The following is an 18,491-nucleotide window of genomic DNA, read 5'->3' as shown; positions in this document are numbered from 1 at the left end:
GATGCTGTCCCTGAACTCCCTCACCCAGCCCCATCCATTCTCTCTCTCAACCACTCCCTTCTCACTATCGCCCTCCCACCCCCCTACTCCCCTCTTCCCTCCTCTGCTGCCCCGTCCCTGCTCCAGCCTTGTCCCTGGTCTCCCAGCCCCCAGTAGCCAGGAGGAACGTCTGATAAATCAGGTGATATCAATCACCTGCCTCCTTCCCTCACTTAAATCCCTTCCAAAGCTCCCCTTTACTCTTAGGATAAATTCGAAGCTCCCTAGAGTGTCTGATAAAGTCTCTTACGATTGTCCTCAAGTTCACTCCCCACGCACCCCGTACCTCGTTCATGATAACCATTTCCAGGGCCCTGAAAAAGCCTTATCTCACAACTCCACACCTTTACACAGGCTGTGTCCTTTGGCACAACACACACACACACACACACACCCCTCCTCCTGTAGGATCTGAGAAAATGACTTACTTTATTTAGGAAACCCCATTAACCCCAGCTCTTTGGCTCAGGCAAATGAACGTCTCTCTCTTTTGTGTTACCAGGATGCCCGAAAAGAGGAACAGTTTGTTACTCATGCATGGGGGCGTGCCTAGTGGAAGGCCCTGATTGAAGCAGGAAGGCGTGGCTGAAGCACGACTGATGAGTGGGGGTGTGACTAGTGGAAGAGCTAGGCTGATGGATGGGGGCGCGGCTAGTGGAAACCCGTAATTGACGGATGAAGGCGTAGCAAGTGGAGGAGCTTGGCTGACTAATGGGGACGTGGCTAGGGGAAACCCAAGACTGACGAATGTGGGCGTGGAGACTGGAGGGGCGTGGCTAGTGGAAGCCCGTGACTGATGGATGGGGGTGTGGCTAGTGGAGGAGCGAGGCTAATGGTGGGGGCGTGGCTAGTGGAAGAGCTTGGCTGCTGGACCCGGGCGCTGCTGCTGTATGTGGGTGTGTCCCGCAGACGACCGCGGGCCGCAGAAACCCAGATTACCTGGTTTAACAGTTGCCCAAATCTCAGTCAGAGACCTTATTAGCCCCCTCCTCCTGAATCCCAGCTTCCCACGGGACTGTTTTTCAGGCAGAATTTCAAAGTTTTATGGCAACTTTTACAGAAATCACAGAAAAGAGACAGTGACTGATGATGAGCCGGGGGAGAGAAGGGTAGTGGGTAACGGGTCTGGGATGTTGGGGCTGAGCACAACAGGACGATAGAATGCTGAAAACCTGTGGGAAGCAGAAAGTTATGGGGGTAGCTGGGTCATCCTAGGGGCCCAAGGAGTGGGTGGCACTGCCCAAATGTGTCCTTTGGGCAGGAAACATCAACAGTAAGAAAATGCAGATGGCCTACCAACAGATGGATGGCCTACCAACAGATGGATGGCCTACCAACAGATGGATGGCCTACCAACAGATGGATGGCCTACCAACAGATGGATGGCCTCCAAAGTTAAAAATGCCCACCCAGATCCCTTGGCCCAGTCCCATCCCCCCACCCACCCCCACCCCCCATCAGGCAGAGATGTGGCAGCATTTGCTGGCTTGTAGCATTGGTCCTCTGGGACCCTCGGTCTCCTCTTCGAGGGTCCTGCCCGGATTAGCTGGCACTGAGGGCAAAATGAACCTTCCAGATTGTCAGGGGAGATCAGCTGGACTCGCTTTGATTCCCGGCCTCCTCCCCAAAGCTGGTTCTCATGGCTGAGGGAGTCTGCTGCCCTCTCAAAAGTTAAGTCTGTCACCCCCTTTTCCCAAGACATGCACCCTCCCGTGTCCCCCCTCCCCCAAACACACTATATACACACACAGGCCCCTCCCTCCAAGGCGTGGCTAGGCTCTCAGAGGTAGTGGAGGGCGAGTGGGGGCGCTGGAATGTCTGAAGTTGCAGGTTCAAAATGTGCCTTTTCCAGCTAAGCCCTGGGACTGAAACCCCAAACTTCTCCCCTCCCGTCTCCGAGCCTGGAGAATGAGTGTCCTCCCAAGAACCCGAGTGGAGGGATTGGAAAGGTGTGCGGCCTCCTCGCGCACACACCCCCCCGCTCCTCCCCGCCGGGGCTGAGCGGAGCTCCCTGAGGGCTGGGGGGAAGGGCTGGGATCTGAGACGGCCTCTGACAGCCTCCTTCGAGGGTCCCCCAGGGAGGGTAGGTTCTGAGGCATGGGGTGAAATGGGGTGGGGGGTCACTAGGGGAAGTGAGACTTTGGGGGAAGAGCCAGGTTGGGTGACCAGGGAGAGAGACCTTAAAATCCCCAGGATGGTTACTGGGGGTGGTTCCCTTGGGAGGGGACTGGGGTGGAAATTTCCCCAGGGGTATGGACGGTCACCAACAGGATGGGCTGGAGTTGGGGTCACCGCAGGGGAGGAACCGGGGAGGCTCCCGAGAGGGAGAGGGAAGGCTGATCTACTGGTGACAGAGGACAGGGGCAATCAAAGCCCGGGGTGGGGGCGGAGAAGGGAGGCCGAGTCTCAGGAGAGGAGGCCGAGTCTGGAGGGAAAAGGAGACCAGGGTCCAAGAGCAGGTGCAGCTGAGTCCCTAGCCCCGGGCGGGCGGTAGGGACGAGTCTCTGCGCAAGGCCCTAGAAGCCCCGGATGTGGCAGTACGCCTCCAGGCTAGCGAAGAGGATGTACAGGAGCCAGAGGCCCAGGAAGAGCGCGGTGGTGGCAAGCTTGGGTCCGCGCGGGCCGCCCAGCTCGCCGCCGATGTGCGGCCGGCGCCGGTACAGCAGCACGGCAATGCCCACGAAGGCGAAGACGGTGAAGAGCGTGACGGAGAAGGCCAGCGTGCCAGTACGCACCTCGAAGGGGCGGCCCTGCACCGCCCAGTACACGGCGGCCACCGACCAGGCGACACCCAGGCCGAGGAACACGTTCACCGCGTTGGAGCCGGTCACGTTGCCGATGGACGCGTCGGCGCATTGGTCCTGCAGCGCCGCCACCTTGCTGGCGAACGTGTCTGCGGGGCAGAGACACGCGGGTCGGAAGGGCTCTGCGCGTTACCCACAGGGGCGGGCATCCGCCTGCTCCCGTCGTCTGCTTTCTGCGGGCAGTGTGGGCTCAAGGCCCCTGACCCCAACCCAAGAGGCAAAGTCCATCACCACCCCTCCGCCTGCTCGCCACTGAAACCGCTGCCAGCTTTCTATGGCACCCGCTGCCTGCTTTCTGTGGGACTCATTCTCTTCTATGGGACTCACTGCCTGATTTTTTTTTCTTTCTCTGAGACGGAGTTTTGATCTGTCAGCCAGGCTGGAGTGCAGTGGCGTGATCTCGGCTCACTGCAACTCCCACCTCCCGGGTTCAAGTGATTCTCCTGCGGCAGCCTCTGAGTAGCTAGGATTCCAGTCGCCCGCCACGCCCTGCTAAGTTTTGTGTTTTTAGTAAAGACAGGGTTTCACCATGTTGGTCAGGCTGGTCTCGAACTCCTGACCTCAGGTGATCCACTCGCCTCAGTCTCCCAAAGTGCTGGGATTACAGGCGTGAGCCACTGCACGTGGCTACACTTTTTGTTTGTTTTGTTTTGAGACAGGGTCCTGCTCTGTTGCCCAGGTTGGAGAGGAGAGGTGCAATCATGGCTCACTGCAGCTTCATCTTCCCCAGCTCAGGTGATCCTTCCACCTTGGCCTCCCTAGCAGCTGGGATCACAGGCATGTGCCACCACGCCCAGCTAATTTTATTATTTTTTGTAGAGACAGGGTTTCACCATGTTGCCCAGGCTGGTCTCAAACTCCTGGGCCTAAGCGATCCTCCTGCCTCGGCCTCCCAAAGTGCTGGGGTTATAGGCGTGAGGCATCGCGCCCCACCTGCCCCCTCATCTTAATTAAAACTTTAAGGTTTGGCTGGGCATGGTGGCTCACACCTATAATCCCAGCACTTTGGGAGGCAGAGGCGGGCAGATCACAAGCTCAGGAGTTCAAGACCAGCCTGGCCAATATGGTGAATCCCCGTCCAATATGGTGAATCTCCATCTGTACTAAAAATGTAAAAATTAGCTGGGTGTGGTGGCAGGTGCCTGTAGTCTCAGCTACTCAGGAGGTTAAGGCAGAAGAATCGCTTGAACCCGGGAGGCAGAGGTTGCAGTGAGCCGAGATCATGAGATTACTGCACTCCACCAAAAAAACCCAACTTTGAGGTTCACTGGCCTCGTTCCTGTCATGTCCCCCAACATAGTTCCATGGACTCTTCTGTCTGGTTTCTTGGGGGATGGGGCATCAACAGCTTGTTTCTATGGAACCCACTGATTGACTGGCTTCTCTCACATTCGCACTGTCTTCCTGGGAACCCCTCTCCCCACAGCTGTCTCTTCCCCACCCTGCCACCCTCTCTCTATGAAATCCATTGTCTGCTTTCTAGCATTTCCTGCCACCTTAGTTTTATGGGACCTTCCATCTGGGTGCTTTTGGGGACGATTCAATTCACATCTTGCAACTAGGGGACCCACTGTCTAGCTTCTATTATGCCCCACCTCCATATTTCTCTGAGACCTACCACATGGGCGCTGTGTGACTCCACCCACCTCATTTCAGCAGGATCCTGTGTTGCCCCTGCCTGGCTCATCTGAGATCCTACCCCACCAAGCCTACCCCACCACAGTCTCCCAAGGTGTTACCAGGGATAGAGGTGCCCAGGGCCACGAAGACAACAGCATTGACAGAGTCCTTGAGGCCAACGGTGCAGCCGAAGTGGGAGGCGAGGTCCCCAATGAGGGCGGTGAGCAGGCCGATGACCAGGATGGAGACGCCAAAGCAGGCCCAGCCGTGGCAGTACTCGGTGGGGGGCACGCAGGCAAAGAGCACCTTCCAGAACACCGTCAGGAAGTGCATCACGTAGTCAAAGCACGACGGCAGCCGCTCCTCCCGGGACCCGTCCTCCTCCTCCTCCTCGTCCCCTGTGGGCACACGACCCAGCTGGGGCACACGCTCAGACTTCTTTCCTTGCCTACCGAGGCCCTGTTTTGTCTAACTTCCTGACAGCAAGTCCCACTGAATGAGCTGCTTTCCCAGAATCCCTTGCACCTAAATGTGGCCAAGTCAACTGCTAAAAACAGTTACTTTCCCAGAATCCCTTGAAGCTAGGAGCATGAATGGGCCCAGGTGAAAAATATTTACTTTCCCAGAATCCCTTGGATCTAAATATGGCTAAGCTAAAAACAGTTACTTCCCCAGAATACCTTGGAGCTAGGAGCATGACTGAGTCTAGGTAAAAAAAATTTACTTTCCCAGAATCCCTTGCACCTAAGTGTCACCATGTCAGCAGCTAAAAACAGTTACTTTCCCTGCATCCTTGGAAGCTAGGAGTATGAATGAGCCCACATGAAAAAGATTTACTTTTCCAGAATCCCTGCACCTAAGTGTCACCATGTCAGCAGCTAAAAATAGTTACTTTCTCATAATCCCTTGAAACTAGGAGTGTGAATGGGCCCAGGTGACAAATATTTAGTTTCCCAGAATCCCTTGCACCTAATTGTGGCCAAGTCAGCAGCTAAAACCCATTACTTTCCCAGAATCCCTTGAAGCTAGGCGTATGAATGGGCCCAGGTGAAAAATATTTACTTCCCCGGAACTGCTTGCACCTAAATATGGCCAAGTCAACAGATAAAAACGGTTACTTTCCCAGAATCCCTTGAAGCTAAAGGAGGCCACATCTGCCCAGCTAAAAATATCCAGTTTCCCAGGATCCTTTGCTGCCAAGGACAGCCATACCCCTAGCTAAAATTATTCCTTTTCCCAGAAGCTTTCACAGCTACCGAAAGCCAGTCCGCAGCTAGAAGTATTCACTTCCTCAGATTCACTGCAGCTAACCAGAGCCACGGTCTCCACTAAATGTACTCACTTTCCCAGAATCCCTTGCAGCTAGAGGGCTATATACCCAGCCAAAATTAATCACTTTCCTAGAGTCCCTTGAGGCTAGCAGCAGCCATGGCCTCAGATAAAAATATGGTATTCACTTTCCCAGAATCCCTTGCAGTTGGCAGTTGCCATATCCCTGGCTATATACTTATTTTGCCAGAATTCCTCCCGTGAGTGACCATCTGACCTAGTCTGGCAATGAGATAGAAACAGAGGGTTTCTGGAAAGCCCTGGCTTTCCTGATATGGGCATTGGGTTACGGATGTGTTTTCTGAGCTTTGTAAAGGATGCCTCATGCTTAGAGCTGTACCACCTATTGTGACCTAATTTGACCAGGCTTTGATCTGCAGTGACTTTTTTTTTTTTTTGAGACAGAATCTCCCTCCATTACCCAAGCAGTAGTGCGACCTCAGCTTACTGTAACCTCCATCTCCTGGGTTCAAGTGATTCTCATGCCTCAGTTTACTGAGTAGCTGGAATCACAGGTGTGCACCACCCCACCTGGCTGATTTTTTTGTATTTTTACTAGAGACGGGATTTCACCATGTTGGCCAGGCTGGTCTTGAACTCCTGGCCTCAAGTGATCTGCCCTCCTAGACCTCTCAAACTGTTGGGATTACAGGTGTGAGCCACCGTGCCCAGCTGACCTGCAGTGGCTTCTGTAACCTGAAAGCCTTAATGCAGTGTTTTGTTTACCTCACCCTAAGCTGATTAGTATAAAGCAATGCATGAGAATCAATGACCACACTTGTGTGTGGCACGCATGACATCTGGAAGGATGCTGAGAACGAACGTAGCTCCTGACCAGTCACTGCTGAGCGCATCCCTAACTGATGTAAGACACAGCTGAGGTCAGAGCAGGGAGGCCACGCTCTTTGGGAGTGAGGGGTCTGCTATTACTGCATCACTATGTCAGTTGGGACTTCTGCCTGCCCTGCTCCAAATCCTTCCTTGGTTCTGTACTACCTTCAAACCCAGGCCCAAACGCCTAGGCTTGGCATTCTGTAGACTCTGGCTTCAGCTGACTTCCCCAGCTGCTCCCCTCTACAGGGAGGCTAGTGATTATGCCTGTCACTCTGAAATCACCTCTCTGGTGTCCAACCCTGGATGCACTGTGTGATCCTGAATCAGTGTCCTTACCCCTCTGGGCTTCTGGGTGCCTATCTGTGATCAATAATTGGACCTGCTTCGTGGGAAGCTTGTGATGACCGAATGAGGGCTGTCAATGGTGCCTCGGACACCTCCAGAGTTATTACTATTGTTTTGATTGTTATTACTGAAGGCCTTTTTTTGGTGCCTGGGAGAAATTCAAAGATGCTCCATGCCAAGTCCAGCCTGCAAGGAGCTTACAGTAGGAAGGGAGGTAAAGGAAGTACAAAAGCACCTCTGTGTGCAAGATGGGACCCGACTCATCCCCTAAGGGAGCGAGGACTGCCCTTCTTGCTCACCCCTCCAGCAGCTCTGTGCTCGCACAGCAAAGAACCAAAAGGCATGCTTTTGGTTCTTTGCTGGACAAAGCGCAAAGTGACCAAGCTCTGATCCAGACACTGAGGATACATTAATTAAAATGAGTTCACACAGGAAATAAATTTTCAACCATGTCTGGCACTCAAGACATGATAGGGTCAGCCGGGCACAGTGGCTCACACCTGTAATCCCAACACTTTGGAAGGCCGAGGTAGGCAGATCACTTGAGGTCAGGAGTTCAAGACCAGCCTGGCCAACATGGTGAAACCCCATCTCTACTGAAAATACAAAACTTAGCCAGACATGGTGGTGGGTGTCTGTAATCCCAGCTACTCAGGAGGCTGAGGAAGGAGAATCGCTTGAACCCAGGAGGCAGGGGTTGCAGTGAGCTGAGATTGCACCGCTGCACTCCAGCCTGGACGACAGACTGAGACTACGTATCTCAACAACAACGACAAAAAAAAAAAAAAAAAAAAAGAGAGAGAGAGAGAGAGAGACATGATAGGGTCACCATTGTCATCATCAGGATTATTATTACTGTTATTGTTATGTTGTTATTCTTCCTCCACCCTGGTCTAATCACCTGATCTAACCACCTGGTTTCTATAAACCCAGGGCCCAATGTATGCTGGGTCTCCGTGACCACCACCTCACACCTCGTTTCAGTTCCACCTCATCCTCTATCTCCACTAAGTCCCCAGAGGAAATGTTCCGAAGCTCAAAGAGCCCTTTGCCGTCTCCCCATTGTTCATGGAATGAACCTCAAAGGAGCCTTTGCAGGGCCCAGGTGGGTTTTTTTGGCGATGGAGTTTCACTCTTGTGGCCCAGGCTGGAGTGCAGTGGCACAATCTCGGCTCATCGCAACCTCCGCCTCCCGGGTTCAAGCGATTCGCCTGCTTCAGTCTCCTGAGTAGCTGGGATTACAGGTGCAGGCCACCATGTGCGGCTAATTTTGTATTTTTAGTAGAGACGGGGTTTCTTCATGTTGGTCAGGCTGGTCTTGAACTCCCAACCTCAGGTAATCTGCCCGCCTCAGCCTCCCAAAGTGCTGGGATTACAGGTGTGAGCCACCGCACCTGCCCTCTCCTGCTAGTTTCTGCAGCCTCTGCCCACACTCTATCCAGCCTCTCCACTTTCCTCCCACAAGCTCTCTCTAGCTCCAGGGGCTTCCCCCATTCAAAACCCTCCATGGCTCCCCAGTGTGTTCAAAATGCCACCCAAACTCCCTGCTGTGGCCCAGAAGGAACAGCGTGGAAATCTGCCGATTTCCAGCCTCGTCCTGGTACCTCTTCCTCCCGCCCAACGCCAGGCACCCACCCAAAAAAATGTGCCATAATCTCGCACACTCCAGGGCTTCTGTGCTTGGCTGTCCCTCTGCCTGAAACACTCTCCCTGTCTTCTCCCTCCTCCTGGCTGACATCTTTTCCCATTTGAAGACTCAGCTCAGAAGCCACCCCCTCCAGGAAGCCCTCCCCGACTTTCAGGCTGGATCAGGAACCGCATCACGACTTTCCTCTGGGTCTCCCATCCCAGCCCTGCCTACTCTGGGTTGTCTCTCTCTTGTGACATGTCTGTCTCCCTCACTGGACTGTAAGCTCCATGGGGACAGGGCTAGGAATGTCTCGATCACTTCTGTGTCCCTGGCAATGTCTCACACAGGGTGAGGCCCAGAAAATCCCTTAGAAGTATGTCAGAAGAATGTGGCTTCAGAGGGAGATGCCACTTTGTTTCTACTGGGCAAACAGTCTGGTGTTTCTAGGCCTGCTGCCTGGTATTTTTCCAGCCCCTAAGCCTGGTTTCTTTTGATCCCGCTTGCCCAGTTTCTTTGCAACCACAATTCCATGTATGCCTTCAGTCCCCAAGAGCTGGGGCCTTAACCCTGATGTTATGTAAGAGATTGAAGCCCTGAGCTCCGACCTCGGGCCTTTTCTGCACTCCCTGTGGGACTTCAGGCCACTCTCTCCTCTGTCTCTGACCCTCAGTCTCCCCAATCCGTATCACAAAGGGCCAGTGTTGGCTTCCAAGACCGTCTGTGGGTCCAAGTGTCGTAGTGTCTCTAGCCACAAGGGGGCAGTGTGGGCCTGTCTGAGGCCAAGGAGGGTGATGACCAGCGCAGGTGGGAGAGAGCTGGATGCTCTGGCCACTGTCTCCAGGGCAACGGAGGAACCCAGGCTCTCTCTGGGATGACCACGCGATTTAACCTGTTCCCACCCTCCTGATGCCTGACGCTGTGAGAAAGCCCAGGCTGGGAACCCTCCCGGTTCAGCCAAGAGCCAAACATAAACCCTCCCAGCTTCCTCCCAGCAGCTCCAGCTGCCACCTCTCCTGTCTCTGCCCTTTCTATGTCCCCGTATACCTACCTCTCCATCTCCCCGGCCCATTTCAGTTTGCACCATTCATTCTGTCTCATGTCTTCTCCATGTCTCTCTGATTCTCCCTGTGTATTTCTGTGTGTGTGTCTCTCCTGTTTGTATTTTTCTTTTAGAGACAGGGTCTTGCTCTGTTGCCCAGGCTGGAGTGCAGGGGCACGATCACGGCTCATTGCAGCCTCAAACTCCTGGCCTCAAGTAATCCTCCCTCCTCAGCCTCCCAAAGCACTGGGATTCCAGGCGTGAGCCACCGTGCCCGGACTGTTTCTTTATCTTTGTGCCTGTCTCTCCATTCATTTCTCCCCCTTTCCCTATGTCTCTGTCTCTCCATCCTTCTCTATTCTCTCTCCTCCCTCCCCACTTACCTGCGCTCACCGTAATTGCCTCTAAAAACTGCTCCCTCCATGAATGGGTCCCGATTACCAAGGCCAAGTTCGTTTTCTTGATGAGTTTATCCACTGTGTTCTGGAGACGAGAGGGTGGGGGAGAGGTCACTGCCCCTGAGCCAACCAGGGAATCTCCATGTGGGGTCCTGGGTCGGGGGCTCACAGCCTGTGCACAGGGGTCCTCAACTTTCCACACCCCAATTCTGAAGGCAAGTGAGGAAAAGGGAGGCATGTGCTGTCCGTGGTCCTGACGCGGGACCCTCGTTTGGCCTGCCCTTGGGAACCTTGTGGCTCCCCACTTTCCAGACCCTCCCCAAGGAAATGACCCAGGCCAGACTCCAGGAAGGTTAGGCCCCAGAAAATCACCTTAAAATCATACGACTCCTCGATGATGACCTCCAGCCGGCAGTTTTCCCCAAGAACTGGCTTGCCCATCTCTGCTATCCTTCGAGCCTCCTCCTCCTCGGCTGTTAGCTTCCTGTCCCCATCCCCTGCAGCATGAGGGATGGGGGTTAGACTCCCGGGAGACCTACCTAACTGGGCCTGTGATGCCTTTACTACCTGTCCCCATAGTTAGAGAGAGCCTATCTGTTCTTCCTCTGGGAAGCTCCTTGGTGACTCCTCCCAGCCTCCCACCTGACCACCATCTCTTTCAGCCCCAAGGCCCAGCTCCCACAGGCTGGTCCATGACCTTTAGTTGGTGGGCTCTGGGGTTCATATGGGTGGAGGCTGTGAGACCTTAGGCAATGCCTGAGCCTCTCTGTGCCTCAGTTTTCATATCTGTAAAATGGGCACAATAATTAGTACCTACCTCATGGTATGGTTGTGAAACTTAAGCGAGTTAATTCATGTGAAGTGCTTAGAACAGTGCCTAGCACGCAATCAATATTCGATACATGCTGTTATCTTTATTATTATCACCAACATTATCATCATTGCTGCCACCCTGATAGGGGAGGCTGGGTCTCTACATTCAGTTTCTGGAAACATCCTAGAGTGTGGTTGAGGTGGTGAGGAAGGGGGAGGACACCCGATTTTGGCACAAATCTTGGAACCAGACCCACCTACATCCTGGTCCTGAGCTCACTTCTCTCCCCAAAGTATGCTGACCCCTGACTCCAAGCCCAGCAGCAGCCCAACCCTAATTCTAGTCCCTAACTTTGAGCTTGACTCTCACTGTGGCCCCAAATGGAAGCCTGTCATCAACACTGACTCCAAACCCCAACCCTCAGCCCTGGGTCTGACCTCAGCACAACCCTATCCCTAAACCCTAATCCCAACTCTAACATTCACCATAACCTGGAGCATCAATAACCCCAAGCCAAATCCCAGACTCCATCTCCAGATCTAACTCCAGTCCTACATCTGACCCCAAACCTCAGTCCCAACTCCCAACTCTGACAGCATCACTCATGAGGAGCTTGACCACGTGGCAGAGGCTGAAGTGTGTTCACCTGAACCTGTTTCCTCTCCTTCCTGGGCAAAGAGCTGAACTACATTTCCCAGTCTCCCTTGCAGCTGGGCGTGGCCATGGCCTGAGTTACGGACACTAGAATGTGGGCAGAAATGATGATCAGTCCCTCCAGGCTTAGCCCCAAAAACCTCCCATGTGAGTCTCCAAACTCTCTTGCCCTGTTTGCCAGCAGCAAATTCAGGTAAAATGCCAAAGCTTCCTGGTACAGTGGAGTCACAAGATGAAATGGCCACATGGCACATGGCAGAAGAAAGCCACCCACCAACTAGGAACACTCTCGTAAAACTTTGCCTGAGAGGCCGGGTGCAGTGGCTTATGCCTGTAATCTCAGCACTTTGGGAGGCCAAGGCAGGTGGATCACCTGAGGTCAGGAGTTCGAGACCAGCCTGGCCAACATGGTGAAACCCTGTCTCTACTAAAAATACAAAAAATTAGCCAGGTGTGGTGGTGGGTGCCTGTAATCCCAGCTACTCGGGAGGCTGAGGCAGGAGAATCGCTTGAACCCGGGAGGCGGAGGTTGCCATGAGCCAAGATCGCGCCATTGCACTCTAGCTTGGGCAACAAGAGCGAAACTCCATCCCAAAGCAAAACAAAACAAAAAAAAACAAAACAAAAAACAACTTTGCTTGAGCAAGAAATAACTTTTTTCTTTCTTTTTTCCTTCCTTCCTTCCTTCCTTCCTCCCTTCCTCCCTTCCTCCCTTCCTCCCTTCCTCCCTTCCTCTCTCTCTCTCTCTCTCTCTCTCTCTCTCTCTCTCTTTCTTACTTTTCTGAGATGGAGTCTCGCTCTGTCACCCAGGCTGGAGTGCAGTGGGCACGATCTCGGCTCACTGCAACCTCCACTTTCCAGGATCAAGTGATTCTCCTGCCTCAGGCTCCTGAGTAACCGGGATTACAGACGCATGCACCACCACGCCGGGCTAATTTTTGTATTTTTAGTAGAGACGGGGTTTCGCCATGTTGGTTAGGCTGGTCATGAGCTCCTGAACTCAAGTGATCCGCCCGCCTGGGCCTCTCAAAGTGCTGGGATTACAGGCATGAGGCACTGCGCCCAACCAAGAAATAACTTTTATTGTGTGAAGCCTCAGGGATTTGTGGTTCAGTTTGTTATAGCAGCTTGTATTGCTTCCTCCAACAAATACAATCTTTAGTCTGACCCTAATCCTAACCTCGAATCTCAATTCTGATCTTGACTCCAAAACGATTTTTCCATCTCCAAGCCACTGACCCTAGCCCCAACTCTTAGTCTAATCTCCACCTTGGCCCCAGTTCTAACCTAAATTCCTCAAATTCTATTACTCACCTCAAAGTCCAACTTTAGCTTTGACCTAGATCTGACTCCAATTCTAATCTTATCCCGCCAGAAACCCAGGAAACAACCTCCACTGTGACTCTCACCTTAATATGGTCCCAACACCGATCTCCAGTCCAAATGCCACCCCACCCCAATCAACCCCAAACTGGATCCTCTCCGACCCCACTCTCACAAACCCAGATCCGATTGGATGACTTACAACTATAGACATCGTCTTTTTTTTTTTTTTTTTTTTTTTTTTCTTTTGAGATGGAGTCTTACTTTGTTGCCCAGGCTGGAGTGCAGTGGTGCAATCTTGGCTCACTGCAACCTCTGCCTCCCGGGTTCAAGCGATTCTTGTGCCTCAGCCTCCCAACTAGCTGGGATTCCAGACGCCTGTCATCACACTCAGCTAGTTTTTTTTCTTTTTTCTTTCTTTTTTTAGGCAGAGTTTCGCTTTTGTTCCCCAGCCTGGAGTGCAATGGCGCGATCTTGGCTCACTGCAACCTCCAGCTCCTGGGTGCAAGCGATTCTCCTGCCTCAGCCTCCTGAGTAGCTGGGATTACAGGAGTGCGTCATCAGGCCCGGCTAATTTTGTATTTTTAGTAGAGACCGGGTTTCACCATGTTGGTCAGGCTGCTCGCTAACTCCTGACCTCGGGTGATCCACCCTCCTCAGTCTCCCAAAGTGCTGGGATTACAGGCATGAGCCACCACACCCGGCCTCACCCAGGTAATTTTTGTATCTTTACAAGAGACGGGGGTTTCACCATGTTACAGACATAATCTTGACCTCCAAAATGCTCACTGTAATCTCAGACTCACACAGGCACCACCAACTCTCAGGCCAGCTCCCATCGTCCCTCAGCCCTGAATCTGCCTTTATCTCACCTCCAATCTGCCTCAAACCCAACCTGGAAGGGTAGCTTTGGGGCTGGGACCCTCCCCCAGGCCCTCTTCCAGTGGCTCCTCCCCACTCAGAGCCCAGAGGTGACTTCACTCACCTTGATTGAGTAGCAGAGCTGGGGAGAAACAGAGACAGGCAGACAGTGAGATCAGTTCCCCACGAAGCTCAGGTCCACGAGCTTTAAGGAGTGCCTGCAATTGAGCCCCTGAAAGTCCCCCAACCCTGGACCCCTTACTTCTCCCACAGCCCACTGGTCACCTCTCACCTGAAATCCCTCGTTTAAGCCACTGGGGCTGGCCCAGCTCAATGAAGAAATTATCCTTTTTCTCATATTCCTCGTCATCAACTATCTTCACCTGAAGAGTTTTCCTGTGAGTGAGGCAAGGGGGAGGCAGAACACCCAGCATAAGGTCCCCTCCCCAGAATCACCAGGCAACCCTCCTGGCAGCCAGCCAGTTTTCCTAGCACCTCCTCTGTCCCAGACTCCAGACTCTCATTTAATCCTCACCACCACGCAGGGAGGAAGGCTCTATTATCATCCCCATTTGACAGAAACAAAACCAGGCACTGGTAAGGAAGCTGAGTCTGATTAAAGTAAAGCATTCTGGGAGGCATGCTTCAGCTTCACCCCCACCGCCCCAGTCTGTTCTTTCAAGAGCAGCCAGAGTGATCCTGATAGAACCAAGGTCAGACTGGGTCCCTCTCCTGTGCAAAACATTTGCATGGCTCCTATCTCTCAAAGAACGAAAGGCAAGGTCCTTAGAATGGCCCACAAGACCCCCTGCAATCTAGTACTCATTCTCTTTCTGGCCTCTTTGCTATTCCTTGAACAAGCCAGGCCTGCTTATGCCTCAGGGCTTTTGCGCTGACTGTTCCCTCTGCTTAGAACACTCTTCCATCAGGCTCACTTCCTCAGTTCTTCCAGTTTTTCATTCAAACTTCACCTTCTCAATGAGGCCCACTCCTTCCATCTTATTTAATAGTGAAATCCCTCACTGCTCCCACCCCAGCACTCCCTTACACTGCTCTGTTGTCTTTCTTTTTAGTGTATTTATTATTATTTTTGGAGACAAGGTCTTGCTGTGTCACCCAGGTTGAAGTGTAGTGGTGCAATCATAGCTCAATGCAGCCTCAAACCCCTGGGCTCAAGCGATCCTCCTGCCTCAGCCTCTCATGTAGCTGGGACTACAGGCATGCACCACCATACTCAGTTAATTTTTTATTTTTTGTGGCGATGGGGTCTCACCACATTGCCCAGGCTGGTCTTGAACTCCTGGCCTCAAGTGATCCTCCCATCTTGGCCTCCCAAAGTGCTGGGATTACAGATGTGAGCCACGGTACCTGGCCTGTCTTCTTTAAATATCATCTTCTAACACCCTCTAACATTTATTTAGTTTATTATTCATTATTTACCATTTGCTTCCCCATTTTTAAATTTAAGTTCCCCCAGGTAAGTTCATTTATGCTTTTTGTTCTATCTCCAACACCCAGAACAGTCTCTGGCATGGAGCACACCCTCCATACATATTTCGCTAACTCCAGTCCTTCAGCACAGAAAATCCTCAGCTTCCTGTTTTCCATCCCAACCAGATTTGGAGAGTTAACCAAGTACTGATGTTAACTGATTTTCGCAGCATCTCTGCTCCTATGGTAACCAGGGGGTGGCAGGAAACAGCCAAAAGTTACCTGTCACCATCAGGCACACAACCCACACCCCTTGACCCCAAAGATCCACAAACCCAGAGTGCCCACAACTCTGCCACTGGCAACTCTTTCAGCTGTAGGAACCATGTAGTCCCACAAGGCCTGGCCCCAGAACCCAGAAACACAAACACCCAGCCCACACAGTCACCCAATCGAGGAAGCACAGCCGATCACACCGCCCACACCCACACGCCATCACACCCTACAGCCGTTCCCACTGCAGTGGCAAGACTGCATGGACCAGATGCCCGTCAGTTAGCACGACTCCCCCACCACAGCCGTGGCGATGTCGCCACCCTGCAGCCCCTCACTGAGGTACCACCTAGACGCTTCTACCTTACGTCTCACTCCTGACGCCTCTTGGTGTCTGTTTATTTCCTTCAGTGGCTCTCTGCATCTCTGTCCCTATATTTTCCATCTTCTTTTCTCTCTCTGCCTCTCTCAGCTTCTCTGGGTCTATCTCTCCATCTCTGACTCTGTCTGTCTCTGATTCTCCAGCAGTCTCTCTCTCTGACTCTGACTCTCTCCATTCTCTGTCTCAGTTTCTTCTCATCTTTCTGCCCTCCCTTTTTTTGAGACACAGTCTCTCTCTGTTGCCCAGGTTGGAGTGCAGCAGCATAATCATGGCTCACTGCAGCCTTGAGCTCCAGGACTCAAGCAATCCTCCCACCTCAGCCTCCTAAGTAGCTGGAAATATAAGCGTGCCCCACTACACCTGGATACTTTTAAATTTTTTATAGAGACACGATCTCACTATGTTGCCTAGGCTGGTCTTGAATTCCTGGCCTCAAGTGATCCTCCCACCTTGGCCTCCCCTGTGCTGCAGTTACAGATGTGAGTCACCGCAGCCGGTCCGCCCTTCTTTATCTGGATTCTTCTCTCCCTGTCTCTGTCTCTCAGAGTCTAAAGAATGGAGTAACCAAAGTCAACTCACTTCAAGCAGAAGAGTTTCAATCAGGCAGTCATTCAAAAGACGCATCTCAACACACAAACACGCACAAGACACAGCGACACCCGCGCAAGGACAGGCGCACACAAGACGGCCATGTGGGGACATCCGCCCACCTCCACCCTCCTGGTTCCAGGATATTTTCAATTTTCTGTGGGTGGAAAGAAAGGGCCGCCCCCGACCTCGGCAAGGGCTGTGAGCTGTCCGCGGTGCTGAAATGCTGGGGCCGGCGAGGAGGGAGGGTCTCCTGAGACATGCTCTTCATACACCCTGACACACACAGACAGCTGCCGACACAGTGACACGCTGACAGGGTGACACACACACACCTCTGTCGCTCACTTTCGCAGACACGCTGCGATCCGCTGACACACAGTGACTGACGTACACTGACAGGCACGCCAACTGCGCCCTGGCAGACGCGCCCTCAGAGGACTCACACGCAGGAGAATCCCAACGCGCAGGAATCAACAAGAGGGTCTCGAGTTAGACCAAGGCAGGACTTCCTGAGATCAAAGGAAGCAGATTTCCTCCCCAGCCTGCCCCCTTGTTTCCTGAAACCTCCACTCTCCTGCCCTTCTCCCCTGCCGGCCTCTGATCTCTGACCCAGTCTCCTCCTCTCCTGTCTCTCACTGACCCCAACTCCCTTTTCTCTCTGCCGCATCGTGAGAACCTCTCCTTCCCTGGGTCAGAGTCTCTTTCCTCCATGAGTGTCTTTGTCGCCTCTGTGTCTCTCTGCCTTTCAGTCTCCCTCCATCTCAGTCTCTCAATATCCACCTCTCTCCCTCTCTCGAGGCATCTCTCTCTGTGTCTCTTTTTTTTTTTTTTTTTTTTTTTTTTTTTTTTTTTTTTTTTTTTTTTTTGAGATGGAGTTTCGCTCTTTGCCCAGGTTGGAGTGCAATGGTGCGATCTCGGCTCACTGCAACCTTTGTCTGCTGGGTTCAAGCGATTCTCCTGTTTCAGCCTCCCGAGTAGCTGGAATTACAGGTGCATGCCATCAAGCCTGACTAATTTTTGTATTTTTAGTAGGGACAGGGTTTCATCATATTGGTCAGGCTGGTCTCAAACTCCTGACCTCAGGTGATCTGCCCGCCTTGGCCTCCCAAAGTGCTGGGATGACAGACATGAGCCACCATGCCTGGCCTCTAAGTTCCTGTCTTTCTGTGTCTCTCTGTTCTGTTTCTCTCTCCAGTTCTGTTATTCTGTCTTCAGCTCTCCCTGTGTCTATCTCTGTGTCTCTCATTCTCTCCCTGCCACCCCATCTCTGTGTGTCTCTCCTCCATCTCTGAGTTGGTCCTCCAGCCCAGCTGCTTCAAAGCGCCTCTAATTAGCGCCTGCCCATCAGAGGAAGGAAGAGTTTCCCTGAACACTAATTAGCCTCCTGTTCTCTGTCTTCTGACGCCACAGCTGGGAGCTTGTGGGGGTGGGGGACAGAGGGTGTCCCAGCCTGGGGAAGCCGTGTGGGGGAGGAGAGGGCCTGTGGGGTTGCAGCAGCAGGAGGGAAGCAGGTTGGACTACAAGAAGGACTAGAAGAAGAAGAAATAAAACTCTCCATTCCCCTTATCTCTTGGTGTGAGAGAGGGGTCTGGGATGGTGCCTCTCGCAGCCCCCATCCCAAGTTCTCAACAGCCCTGAGACGGAGACCAAGCCAGACAGAGAGAGAGAAGGAAAGGTGTGGAGAGTGTGCCTGAAATACAAGCTGAGTCAGAGAGCGAGGTGCTGGGGACAGAGAGCCGTAGATGAACAGAGACGCACAGACCCAGAGAGAGTCAGCCCAGGGAGTGAGAGATGCAGAGATGCAGAGGGAGAGATGAAGAGACAGCGAGCGCAGTGAGAAACTGAGTGCTGCCCAAGGCGGAGGCGCAGAGGCTGGGAGGAGGAGGGAGGGGGAGCGCGGTGGGGACTCCGCTTGAGTAGGAGGCGCGTGGGCGGCAGAGAGGAGGGAGACAGACGGGCATGCGGGGGCGGAAGGGAGCGGGCAGAGGAGGGGCAGGAGCTGCCTGCTTCCTGGGCAGGCAGGTGGGGGAATGTGACGCTGCAGGCACACATGGGGGGACACTCGGGCACCTGTGTAAGGGGTGGCCAGGGATCTGGGCATGAGAAAGCCCTGACTCTATAATT

General features: G+C 53.0%; 1 protein-coding gene across 1 annotated transcript in view; it reads right to left on the bottom strand.

The window, feature by feature from the left end:
- Positions 1 to 1,731: 1,731 nt before the first annotated feature.
- Positions 1,732 to 18,491, bottom strand: part of SLC8A2 (solute carrier family 8 member A2) — a 44,336-nt gene continuing 27,576 nt past the window's right edge. Inside the window, 6 exon segments of the mRNA XM_017889271.1 lie at positions 1,732 to 2,932; positions 4,583 to 4,861; positions 10,024 to 10,123; positions 10,411 to 10,535; positions 13,815 to 13,832; positions 13,983 to 14,086. Of these exon segments, the coding sequence (XP_017744760.1) occupies positions 2,556 to 2,932; positions 4,583 to 4,861; positions 10,024 to 10,123; positions 10,411 to 10,535; positions 13,815 to 13,832; positions 13,983 to 14,086 (1,003 nt within the window). The 3' untranslated portion in view covers positions 1,732 to 2,555.

The sequence above is a fragment of the Rhinopithecus bieti genome, unplaced genomic scaffold (assembly GCF_001698545.2).
Source record: "Rhinopithecus bieti isolate Rb0 unplaced genomic scaffold, ASM169854v2 scaffold_574, whole genome shotgun sequence".
NCBI classification, from domain to species: Eukaryota; Metazoa; Chordata; class Mammalia; order Primates; family Cercopithecidae; genus Rhinopithecus; species Rhinopithecus bieti.
The sequence above is the reverse complement of the archived record's forward strand: the minus strand, read 5'-3'. Positions and strand labels throughout refer to the sequence as shown.